The sequence below is a fragment of the Scyliorhinus canicula genome, chromosome 4, assembly GCF_902713615.1.
Source record: "Scyliorhinus canicula chromosome 4, sScyCan1.1, whole genome shotgun sequence".
Lineage (NCBI taxonomy): Eukaryota > Metazoa > Chordata > Chondrichthyes > Carcharhiniformes > Scyliorhinidae > Scyliorhinus > Scyliorhinus canicula.
Window position 1 is genome coordinate 34,321,801 of NC_052149.1, and position 13,148 is coordinate 34,334,948.

Genomic DNA, 13,148 nt, shown 5'->3' on the forward strand with positions numbered 1-13,148 from the left:
CTCATTCCATTCCCTCAACCCTTTAACATCTTTTTACTTGATGATCACAGATATATTTCAGAACCTTAATATTACGTACAGACAGCAAGGTTAAAACAAGACAATAAATGTAATCCACTTCCACGCTTGGACACATTGCCCTTGGTCCCCAACTCCAATTCATCTATGTAAATTGTGAACAATTGTGGGCCCAACACGGATCCCTGAGGGACACCACTAGCTACTGATTGCCAACCAGGGAAACACCCATTAATCTCCACTCTTTGCTTTCTATTAATTAACCAATCCTCTCTCCATGCTACTACTTTACCCTTAATGCCATGCATCTTTATCTTATGCAGCAACCTTTTGTGTGGCACCTTGTCAAAGGCTTTTTGGAAATCCAGATATACCACATCCATTGGCTCCCCGTTATCTACTGCATTGGTAATGTCCTCAAAAAATTCCACTAAATTAGTTAGGCATGACCTGCCCTTTCTGAACCCATGCTGCGTCTGCCCAATGGGACAATTTCTATCCAGATGCCTCTCTATTTCTTCCTTGATGATAGATTCCAGCATCTTCCCTACTACCGAAGTTAAGCTCACTGGCCTATAATTTCCTGCTCTCTGCCTACCTCCTTTTTTTAAACAGTGGTGTCACGTTTGCTAATTTCCAATCCACCGGGACCACCCCAGAGTCTAGTGAATTTTGGTAAATCATCATTAATGCATCTGCAATTTCCCTAGCCATTTCTTTTAGCACTCTGGGATGCATTCCATCAGGACCAGGAGACTTGTCTATCTCTAGCCCCATTAGCTTGCCCATCACTACCTCCTTAGTGATAACAATCCTCTCAAGGTCCTCACCTGCCATAGCCTCATTTCTATCAGTCGCTGGCATTTTATTTGTGTCTTCCACCGTGAAGACCGACCCAAAAAACCTGTTCAGTTCCTCAGCTATTTCCTCATCTCCCATTATTAAAACTCCCTTCTCATCCTCTAAAGGACCAATATTTACCTTAGCCACTCTTTTTTGTTTTATATGTAGAAACTTTTACTATCTGTTTTTATATTCTGAGCAAGTTTACTCTCATACTCTATCTTACTCTTCTTTATAGCTTTTTTAGTAGCTTTCTGTTTCCCCCTAAAGATTTCCCAGTCCTCTAGTCTCCCACCAATCTTTGCCACTTTATATGCTTTTTCCTTCAATTTGATACTCTCCCTTATTTCCTTAGATATCCACGGTCGATTTTCCCTCTTTCTACCGTCCTTCCTTTCTGTTGGTATAAACCTTTGCTGAGCACTGTGAAAAATTGCTTGGAAGGTTCTCCACTGTTCCTCAACTGTTCCACCATAAAGTCTTTGCTCCCAGTCTACCTTAGCTAGTTCTTCTCTCATCCCATTGTAATCTCCTTTGTTTAAACACAAAACACTAGTATTTGATTTTACTTTCTGACCCTCCATCTGTATTTTAAATTCCACCATATTGTGATTGCTCCTTCCGAGAGGATCCCTAACTATGAGATCATGAATCAATCCTGTCTCATTACACAGGACAAGATCTAGGACCGCTTGTTCCCTCGTAGGTTCCAATACATACTGTTCTAGGAAACTATCGCAGATACATTCTCTAAACTCCTTCTCAAGGTTGCCTTGACCGAACTGGTTAAACCAATCGACATGTAGATTAAAATCCCCCATGATAACTGCTGTACCATTTCTACATGCATCAGTTGTTTCTTTGTTTATTGCCTGCCCCACCATAACGTTACTATTTGGTGGCCGATAAGACTACTCCTATCAGTGACTTTTTCGCCTTACTATTCCTGATTTCCACCCAAATGGATTCAACCTTATCCTCCATAGCACCGATGTCATCCCTTACTATTGCCCGGATGTCATCCTTAAATAACAGAGCAACACCACCTCCCTTACCATCCACTCTATCCTTCCGAATAGTTTGATACCCTCGGATATTTAACTCCCAGTCGTGACCATCCTTTAACCATGTTTCAGTAATGGCCACTAAATCATAGTCATTCACGATGATTCGTGCCATCAACTCATTTACTTTATTCCGAATACTACGAGCATTCAGGTAAAGTACACTTATGTTGGTTTTTTTACCTCTGTTTTGAATCTTAACATCTCCAGTTTTATTCCTTTTAGTATTACTGGGCCTATTCACTGAGCTCCACTCAGTCACTGTACCTTGTACTGTTGCCCTTTTTGATTTTTGACTATGTCTTCTCTGCCTTGCACTTTTCCCCTTACTTCCTTTTGCTTCTGTCCCTGTTTTACTACCTTCCAACTTCCTGCATTGGTTCCCATCCCCCTGCCACATTAATTTAAACCCTCCCCAACAGCTCTAGAACCCCCCCCTTCCCAGGACATCGGTTCCAGTCCTGCCCAGGTGCAGACCGTCCGGTTTGTACTGGTCCCACCTCCCCCAGGACCGGTCCCAATGCCCCAGGAATTTGAATCCCTCCCTCTTGCACCATCTCTCAAGCCATGCATTCATCCTATCTATCCTGACATTCCTACTCTGACTAGCTCGTGGCACTGTTAGCAATCCTGAGATTACTACCTTTGAGGTCCTACTTTTTAGTTTAACTCCTAACTCCCTGAATTCTGAATTCCGCTTGTAGGACCTCATCCCGTTTTTTACCTATATCGTTGGTGCCTATGTGCACCACGACAGCTGGCTGTTCACCCCCCCCAGAATGTCCTGCAGCCGCTCCGAGACATCCTTGACCCTTGCACCAGGGAGGCAACATACCATCCTGGAGTCTCGATAGCGTCCACAGAACCGCCTGTCTATTCCCCTTACGATCGAGTCCCCTATCACTATAGCCCTGCCATTTTTCTTCCTGCCCTGCTGTGCAGCAGAGCCAGCCACGGTGCCATGAACCTTGCTGCTGCCTTCCCCTGGTGAGCCATCTCCCCCAACAGTATCCAAAGCGGTATATCTGTTTTTGCAGGGAGATGACCGCAGGGGACACCTGCACTGCCTACCTACTCTTGCTCTGTCTTTTGGTCACCCATTTTCTATCTCCCTCAGTAAGCTTCATCTGCGGTGTGACCAACTCGCTAAACGTGCTATCCACGACCTCCTCAGCATCGCGGATGCTCCAAAGTGATTCCATCCGCAGCTCCAGAGCCGTCAAGCGGTCGAACAGGAACTGTAACTGAACACACTTCTTGCACGTGAAGGAGCCAGGGACAGTGGACGTGTCCCTGAGCTTCCACATCGCACACGAGGAGCATGAGACGGGTCTGGGATCTCCTGCCATGTCTTAAACCTTAGGTAAACTTATACAACTACAATTTCAAAATAAAAATAAATAAATTAGACAATGAAAAGAAAAACTACTTACCAGTCACTTACCAGGGTTAAAAAGCACCTCCGAAAAAGCACCTTCTCTCACTCAGCACCAAATTACCTCACTACACCAAATTACCAAGTTGCAATTCCCACTCTAGATGTGCCTCACTCCGATGTGTCTCCTTGAAAAGCGCAAGCTTACTTTGTGCCTGGAGAGCTGAAAGCTCCCTCTTTTAGACTCCCTCCATCTGTGGGAGTGCCCAGGCCGGCCATGGGTGCGAGTGCATGTGGACTTTACCGGGCCTTTTATGGGTTCCATGTTTTTTATCCTGGTAGATGCCCACTCCAAATGATTGGAGATACAGCGCATGGGCTCAACAACCACCCACGCAACAATCGAGAAACTGTGACTGGTTGTTTTGCACACATGGATGAGCAGAAGTCCTGGTTTCCGACAATGGTACTACTTTCACCAGCGGGAAGATCCAAAGCTTCATGCAATCAAATGTCATCAGACACATCAGAAATCCATCCCATCGCCCGTCGTCAAGTGGCCTGGCCGAACAGGCGGTATATACCTTTAAAATCGGCATGAAGAAACTACTGGCGGCATATTTATCGAACAAAGTGGCACAGTTTTTATTTGATTTATAGGACCACTCCTTGCACAAGAACAGTTAATGGCACGGCAGCTTTGTACGAAACTAAGCCTAATATTCTCAAACCTAGCGGGGAGGGTGGTGTCCCAATCAGAGAGTCAGGGACAAAATTACGACTGCGAGAACCAAAATCAAGACGGGTGATCTGGTTTATGCGAGGAACTTTGAAAATGGTTCCAGCTGGGTACCTGGAATCATAATGGAGAAAACAATACCAGTGTTGTACAAAGTGAAGGTCCAGGATAAGGTCGTGAGGAACCAACTAGACCATGTCAGAAGCAGGTGTTCCATCCCCGAGCAAGTCTCGTCACCGACCGTGGAAGTGGCCGTCACTGGTACTTGGCTAGACCCCGAAGCAAACCCTGCGGCCATCTCCCTGATAACAAGGGCACGGATTCTGAGATGGAAGCAGCAGAAGCTGATGTTCCAACTGAAGCAGACCCGAGGAGGAAACCTCGTCAGTTGCTCTTTGACGCTCCCTCCGGAAGCCACGGTCTCCAATTCGGTTCACCCCTCCAGATCCAGCTCCACCCTCGACTGATCCCGCTAAGCGGCAGAAGAGATTTCCTTGCAGCAGGAGTACTGAGGGAGAAACCGACCTGAGGGGGGGAGGGATGTTATGGGGGCAACAAAGGTCAATGGGAGATCATCAACATATCTCCCTCTGGGCTTCGTGGAACATGAATTCCCCTATTAAGCGGGCCGCAGCTCGCCCAATGGGAAATATACAGTGTGCTTAAAACCCACTACCCCAACCAGGACCAGTATTCCATAGGTTCCTGGGCTCAGACTAGAGTGCTGTAAGCTGCAGGAGCAGCCATTTGTGTTACTTTAATAAAAAGGTTTGGTGCTGGAAGATTGGCCTTGGTGAAGTTATCAATAAAATTATTGCAGGGTTGAATGTGGTTGTTAATTGGTCGATTGATTTAATTAATTGGTTGCCCACCTTAGTTGGTGGGTAGCCATGCTGCTGCCTTTCCTACTTCTGTAATATGCCATTCCCTCCAGTTGACTTTGCCTTTTTACCAGCCCTCCTGTCTTCTAGCCTGTCTCCGGAGGGCTAGTAAAATTCTGGCCATTCACTTTAAGCACCACATTGGCAGAGGGTGGCGTACTGCGTTTAACACCTGCAATTTTAACTTCAGGTCCTCGATTATTCTCAGGTGCCAGTGTCTAATCTAGGTGTCTGATTGCTGCTTATAAACAAAGGTAACCATGCTCAAGTAACAGATAGTTCCTCAAGGACAACACTGACTGGGAGACAGCCTTTGCATCTAAATTAACCTTCTGGTAATGTATTGTGGAAATGCAACACAACAATTTTAGAGCCCACAATAAAACAAAAAAACAAATGTCTACATAACCAACTGAAAAAGTGTAAAATTATATATCTCATCATATTTTCAAACTATATTTATCTGCTTTGTAATGGGACTACTTTTGAACAGCATTTATATTAAATACTTTCTCTTTAAATTAATGATCAAGGTGATACCTACCCTAAAACTTTGTATGGAATGGGTTGCAACCTGGTTCTGGAATTAATCAAATTTGGACTGTCGCTTCTTGGTAAACTACAAAGTGAAATTACTTTGCATTGTTATTTTCATGCCAGCCTTCCATTTCTTCATACAATGGTTTGTACTGCGATGGTCAGCTTTTTTGTTAAGCATTGCCTGGTGTGGCTCAGGAACCATTCTCTGGCATGGCACAGGTTGACAGTGGGCAGGATCCGCTGTCCTCGGTTTTCCCTGGGCTTTGTTCACGGCTCATTGAGCTTTTCTCATCTGCTCGCCTCTTCCAGTGCTTTTGCAAACTGTCTCCCAGCTGTCAGTGTCAATATCTGTCATGTTCATACACTATGCAGGCTTCCTTGCCGCAAAGGTATGGACGTCCAGGACGTTGTGATCCACTGGCCCATCCACCATACAGAAGATCTTTGGGTATATGGGCATCATTCATCCAGTGAATATGGCCAGACCAGGTCAGACATTGTTGGCTTAGCAATGGGTGTAAGCTGATGGAATTGAGTGTTCCAGCACCTCTGAGTTAGTTTCAGGATCGGTAATGCAAGAGATGCCGAGGCTACGTCTTAGACAGTGAAAATGGAAATTGTTTAGCCTTTTCTCCTGTTTAGCATATGTTTCCCAGGGTCTCACCACTGTAGAGAAGTGCACTTAGGATGCCGGCTTGGTAAAATTGCAGTTTGGTGTTCTCAGCCAGGTAGGTGTCTCATGACCTGCACTCATTTACTCAGTATGCACATAAAGCAGCTGCAGTTTTTGCAATGTGTGTGTGCATTTCAGTTTTAACTTTTTTTTGATCGTGTGCAGTAATCACCAAGCCAAGCAATAGCTTCCGCAGTGACTAAATGGAGTTCTCAGCCTCCACTGAATTTTGGCATGTGGTAGCCTTCAATGATGTGAGTCATTGATTGGGATGCACCACAGCTGCAGTCTGGGTTCTTTGCAATGCTCCACTTGTGCTGATTTACTGCACACAAGGCCTTGGCCAACGTGAAAATGGTTTCGAAGTGCCTAATGTTGGCGTGGCAGGTTGAAGCCGAGTGATAGCATCAAATGACAGATTGCTGGTGATTGTGGAACCTAGATATGTGAAATTATCAACAACCTCCAGCGTCACATTGCTGATAGACTGCTGTATGACAACATCCTGAACCATGGCATTTGTGTTCCTGGTGTTGATGGTCAAACCAAACTCAGCAGTGAAAGAGTCTGTCCATTTGCTAGTGCTCTGTTGAGAATTTGGTGTACCTTAATCTAGAATCTCAGATGAACAAGAACGAACAGCTTTCCATCAGTCTGGTATATAAATAAACATCCTTGTAGATGATCTGAAGACATATGACAGTAGTAAAGAAAATATGCCAAAGAATGTTAGTGCCAAAACGCAGCTGTTTGTTCCCACTGTGAATCTCAAGAGTTCTGATAAGAGTGGACATGGAGAGGATGTTTCCACTTGTAGGAAAAGCTAGAACCAGAGGACACCATCTCAGACTAAAGGGCCGATGCTTTAAAACAGAGATGAGGAGGAATTTCTTCAGCCAGAGGGTGGTGAATCTGTGGAACTCTTTGCCGCAGAAGGCTGTGGAGGTCTTAAAGACATTGAGTGTCTTTAAGACAGAGATAGATAGGTTCTTGATTGATAAGGGGATCAGGGGTTATGGGGAGAAGGCAGGAGAATGGGGATGAGAAAACATCAGACATGGCGGAACAGACTCAATGGCCTAATTCTGCTCCTATGTCTTATGGTCTTATGATGTTGCCTCATTGTAGTTGACCTTGCCCTTAACATTCTCCTGTAAATACACCAATACATAGGCAGCCTTCTGTCTCATAAGACGATTGTTTCTGCTGCTGCAGTCAATTTGTTGTGGCTGAGGATCCACACTGTAGCATAGCAGTCTCTGCTGCATTTTCTACTGAGGAAGGCAAGTGGACTGAGAAGGTGGGCAATCCATTGGCTTCTGGTTTCTCTGGGCTGCCTTACTGACCAGCTGAGGTTTCCGTTCCTGCTCAACTCTTCCAATGCCGTTCCAACCAGTCAGCCTCCAGAGGTCTGATAAATATAGCTTAGCCAGTTCAAGGCAATGTTCTTGATCTGCTAGCTACTCCAGATGTGTCACAAAATTAAAATGGAGTTAATTGGATCAAATTACATCAGAAATCAAAACATAAATAGTTTATAAAGAAAGCAGTTGCATTTATATAGTACCTTATGTTATCAACTTCCACATTATGTTATCAAGACATCCCTAACTTTTTCACAACTGGTTAATTACTTATGAAGTGTTTCAATGTTTAGTTGACAAATACAGCAGACTATTTTGAACTCTTTTGATTCAGCCATTATTACTAATTATGCATTTTGTTGTTTCTTTTATTTTTTTATCTTTTTGTTGCGGAGTTAACTTTCAGCACCGAGATTGGAGTGCATAAAAAAACTGCAGTATTACAATCCTGTTCGGAGATGAGTGGTGCTGCAGTAACGCAAAGAATACGCCAGAAAGTATTTAATTATTGTTGCAATTGAGTTTTTCTTCTATTTTGTGTTTCAGATTCTCAAAACCAGCACCAATGTTTCTCGATAACACCTATAAAAGATGGACGAAACTCAAGGACTTTGTTCCTCCATTTGGAATCAAAGGGCAAGGTACTGTTGCAGCAAAAGGTTTGGAACACTGGATTTGAATTCTGTGACATAAGCAATTTGTGTAAATATTGGGGAGGAATTTGATCTAAAATCTTACTCTGTTGCTTCCTCTTCTCTCGCCATCCTCTGTTGGAATCAACAGAACAAAGGCATTCTTGCACAGATTTTCCTGTCAGACAGCTAACTAAAGTTATATTAATTTGGATTTCTCTCCCTCTAAGCAGCATCCTTGTTGTCCGAAGTTTGCTTATCACGGTTCATGCCATGATAGCACTGTGGAAAAAGGCGAGGAGACAGGCCCAAAGAACAACTTCAGTCAGCACGGTGATTGAACCCATGCTGTTGGCGTTACCTTTGCACTCACAACATCCAGCCAGTTGAGCTAATTTGAATTTATCTTGCATGGCATGCCATGTAAGATGAAAACGTAATAACAACGACCCCATTGATGCAAGCCACCGATCGTAAAAGTAGAGACTAAGAGGTCCATCTGCAGCCAGACACAAAATGGAGAGCCCAGTAACAAATTATGTTCCCAGGGATCAATTAGATTTTCTGCCAGCGATTACTTTTCACCAGTGGCGAGTTCAATGGTGAACTTTAGATTTCCATTTTGGCTTTTCTTCCGATGCTTCTTTTGGCACTGAGGCGAACAGAGCGCATATGAGTTTCCACTTGCTGAGCAGCATATACTGTAATGAGTTACAATCTGGCTTTATCCACATAATTCAGTGTGTTATATACTTTTATACTCATACTCTCGTGAGTGTTATGCATGAAAGAAAGATGAGCTATATTTCTTGTAACACAGCAGAGATGAAGGACGAAATTCAAGAGCTTGGGGCCTAGATGACTGAAAGCGTTCAAAGGAATAGAATGATACACAGGAGGCCAGTGTCAGAGGATTTAAATCTATTACAGAGAAAGGAAGGTATAACGCCATGGGGAGCTTTGAACATGATGCACATTTTAAACAGGAGGCATTAGGGACGGACGCTGATGTACATCAGCAAATCAAAATATTGATGGGTGAGGAGGAATTTATTTATTTATTTTTTAAAAATCTTTTTATTCGCATTTTCCACATTTATAAATAGTTATATACATTTCTAATCCACGTTAATTTATTTTGTATAGAAAAGTTTATCCTGCCCTTCCCTTAATTGACTTTATGTACATTTCGCTACTCTCTGGCTTGGCCTGTGGTCCCTTCCATCTGCCCCGCCCCCAACCCTATGTCCTCTCCCTTTTTACACCCACCCCTCCCTTTTCTTCCTCCCCTGTCGACTTTGGCTGTGTTTGCTTTGCTTTTCCACCTCTTCCCCTTTTTGTGACTTTCCAGCCTTTTCTCTTGCTCCTCGTGTCCCCCCCCCCCCCCCTCCCCCGGGTTGCACATTCCTTTGGTTTCCCCTCTATCTTTGTTTTCCCGTTTTTCTTTTTTTCTTCCTCTCTCTCACCCGTTTTCCTATCTTACTCCTTGTTGCTGGCCTCGAACAGGTTTTGGAACAGACTGACAAACTGCCCCCATGTATCTAGGAAGCCTTCCTCTGACCCTCGGATGGCATACTTAATCTTATCCATGTGGAGAAATTCCGAAAGTTCAGCAAGCCAGTCTGCAGCTGTGAATGGTGCTGCTGATCGCCAGCCGAGCAGGATTCTGAGGCGTGCGATTAGGGAAGCGAAAGCAAGGGCGTTGGCTCTCTTCCCATGTGTAGTTCTGGCTGCTCCGATACCCCGAAGAATGCCACGATTGCGCATGGCTTCACCCTCACCCGCAAAACCTTGGACATTGCCTCGGAGAAGGCTGTCCAGAACCCAACAAATTTGGGACGGGGTGAGGAGGAATTTGAGCAGATATGAATATGGGCTCCAGAGCTTTGGATGAGCTGACATTTATGGAGAGTCGAGGTAGAGAGGACTGCCTTGGAATTTGGAAACATTGAAACACTGAAGAAACAGAGAACTCTCAGACTATCCTGTTGGCAATGGGGGATGCAGAAGGATTGGAGGTCCTATGGTTATAAGAAGACAGTGATAGCCAGGAAGCTGTAAACTGTTTAAATGGCAAAGGGCATAGGTAGTTCAGTTAGCATTGGACTACAATTGTGGATTGACGAAAAGCACTCTTTCAGTCATTGAGTAGAATACCAGTCAAGATTATGTGCTCAGTCTCCAAATGATGGTCAAACCCCAAACCGTGTCGATCCAGAAGTGAGTACCAACTCACTTGACTGACAGAATAGATAGAAAACAGCAAATTGTGCATGAAAAGTGGAATGTTCTCTTCATTGCAGACTGCCTTGAAATCTGGGTTTGTGATGATTTACACAAATATGTTTGAGAGTTTTTACAGCAGTATATTTTTGGAGGGGTTGGTCTCTTAGAATGAGGGTTCTTGATTTCCAATCAAAGTTTTCTGCGTGATGGATCTCAAATTGAAGAATTATAACCTGAATTTGGCAAATTCAGAATGTCAGAAAAAGGGATAATGCATGCCATTATTGAAACATTTTGGAACTTTCTTTCTAATAGTTGCATACTTGTTAGTTACTTGATGATCATCTTATGAATAAACATCTGGATTCCAGAACACCACAAGAATTTTAAACATTTTTTTAAACAAAAAATGCCATCCTTGTACAATTTAAAGTTGCCTGCTCAATAATTTGGATTGGATTGTAGTTTTATGACAGCCGAACTATTGTGTGATAAATTGTGCATCAGTAATCAGTACAGGTGGTGCAGAAGTACGTGCTTAATTTATTGCCAGGATCTACCTTCTCTGCTAAATAATTCAGATACTCACAACAGCCAAATTCTCAGGACTGATACTGTGTGAAACGTGCTATCATTATTCCTGTAAGTTTTCTCTGTTGCCGCATTTTGCATCTGTAGTTAACTCCAAGATGACTGGCCATATGAAATAGGAACAGGAGGAGGCCGTTCTGCCCCTCCAGCTTGCTCCGCCATTCAATAGGATCATGGCTTATCCAACATTCCTTACATCCACTTTCCTGCCCTTTTCCCATAACCATTGATTCCCTTGCTGACGAAGAATCTACCTATCTTAGCCTTAAATATACACAAAGACTCTGTCCTCACAACTGTCTGTGGCAAGGAGTTCCGACGGTACTCAACTCCGAGAGGAAATTCCTCCTCATCTCAGTCTGAAATTGGTACCCCTTCATTCTGAGACTATGTGTTCTGGTCCTAGACACTCCCATGAATGGAAGCATCCTCTCAGCATTTATACTGCCGTGCCCCTGAGTAACCCCATATGTTTAAATGAGACCACGTCTCATTCTTCTAGAATTCAATGAGTAGAGTCCCAACCTATTTAACCCATCCTCATAAGACAATCCCTCTATACTGGGGGTCATCCTAGTGAACCTTCTCTGAACCGCCTCTGAAAGAAGATCATTCCTTAAAAGGGGACTAAAGGTCAGCTTATATAGGTTCTTAGCAGCACGGTGGCACAGTAGTTAGCACTGCTGTCTCACGGCGCTGAGGTCCCAGGTTCGATCCTGGCTCTGGGTCACAGTTCGTGTGGAGTCTGCACATTCTCCCTGTGTTTGCATGGGTTTTGTCCCCGCAACCAAAGATGTGCAGGGTAGGTGATTGGCCACGCTAAATTGCCCCTTAATTGGAAAAAATGAATTGGGTACTCTAAAGTTTTTTTAAAAAAGGGATCAGGAACTTTTATTTAGAGGAAGTGAGTGGAGTCAAAGCATAATTAGTTCAATGTGAGAAAATGTTCAGCCAGGCAGAGGAGAGTGGTGGTGGATCGGGATTGGGTTGTCTTCAGGGAAGAAACAGAGAATGCTCAGACTATCGTGTTGGCAATAGGGGGTGCAGATGGATTGGAAGTCGAATGGTTATAAGAAGACAGTTATGGCCAGGAAGCTGGAAACTGATAGGTAGTTCAGTTAACATTGTCCCACTATTGTGGATTGGCGAATAGCACTCTTTCAGTCATTTATTTGAATGCCAGGCAAGATTATGTGCTCAGGCTCCAAGGTGAAATTCCGATCCCCAATCTTGTTGACCCTGAAATGATTACCAACTGTATCTGACTGAAAGAATAGATAGAAAACAGCAAAATTGGGTGGCACAGTGAAACAGTGGTTAGCACTGCTGTCTCAATTCCAGCCATGGGTGACTGTCTGTGTGGAATTTGCATATTCTCCCCACATCTCCGTGGGTTTTCTCTGGGTGCTCCGGTTTCCTCCCACAGTCCAAAGATGTGCAGGTTAGGTGGATTGGCCATGCAGAAATTGCGCCTCAGATTCCAGAGACGTGAAGGTTAGATACGGTTCTGGGGATAGGGTGGGGAGTACATCAAGACAGGGTCCTCTTTCAGACTCGTAGTGCCAAATGGCCCCCAACTCCTTGTATGTTGCAGTTTTTCTCCATTCAAATAACACCCTGTTATTTTTGTTCTCCCTTTCAAAATGAACAGCTTCATATTTTCCCAGATTATACTCTGAATGGGCAAAATTGTGGCAGATGGAATTCAGTGAAAGCAAGTGTGAGGTTATCCATTTTGGACCAAAAAAGATAAAACAAAGTACTTTCTAAATGGAAAGTGGTTAGCTGCAGTGGATGTCCATAGATCCTTAAAATGCAGTGCAGAAAATAATCAAGAAGGCAAATGGTATGCTAGCCTTTATATCTAGATGACTGGAATACAAAGACACAGGGGTTATGCTACAGCTGTACAAATCCTTGGTGAGACCCCACTTGGAGTACTGTGAGCAGTTCTGGGCACCACACCACAGGAAAGATATTTTGGCCTTGGAGGGAGTGCAACGTAGGTTTACAAAAATGATACTGGACTACAGGGGTTACGTTACAAGGCGGGATTACTCAAATTAGACCTATATTTGCCAGAATTTAGAAGGCTAAGGGGTGATCTGATCGAGGCATTTAAGATATTAACGGGGAAAGACAGGGTAGAAAAGGATAAACTATTTCCACTGGTTGGAGATTCTAAAACTAGGGGACACATAG

General features: G+C 43.8%; 1 protein-coding gene across 1 annotated transcript in view; it reads left to right on the forward strand.

The window, feature by feature from the left end:
- LOC119964467 (CMP-N-acetylneuraminate-beta-1,4-galactoside alpha-2,3-sialyltransferase-like) overlaps positions 1-13,148 on the forward strand; it is a 617,002-nt gene that overhangs the window by 336,635 nt on the left and 267,219 nt on the right. Inside the window, 1 exon segment of the mRNA XM_038794008.1 lies at positions 8,044-8,138. Coding sequence (XP_038649936.1) covers positions 8,044-8,138 — 95 coding nt within the window.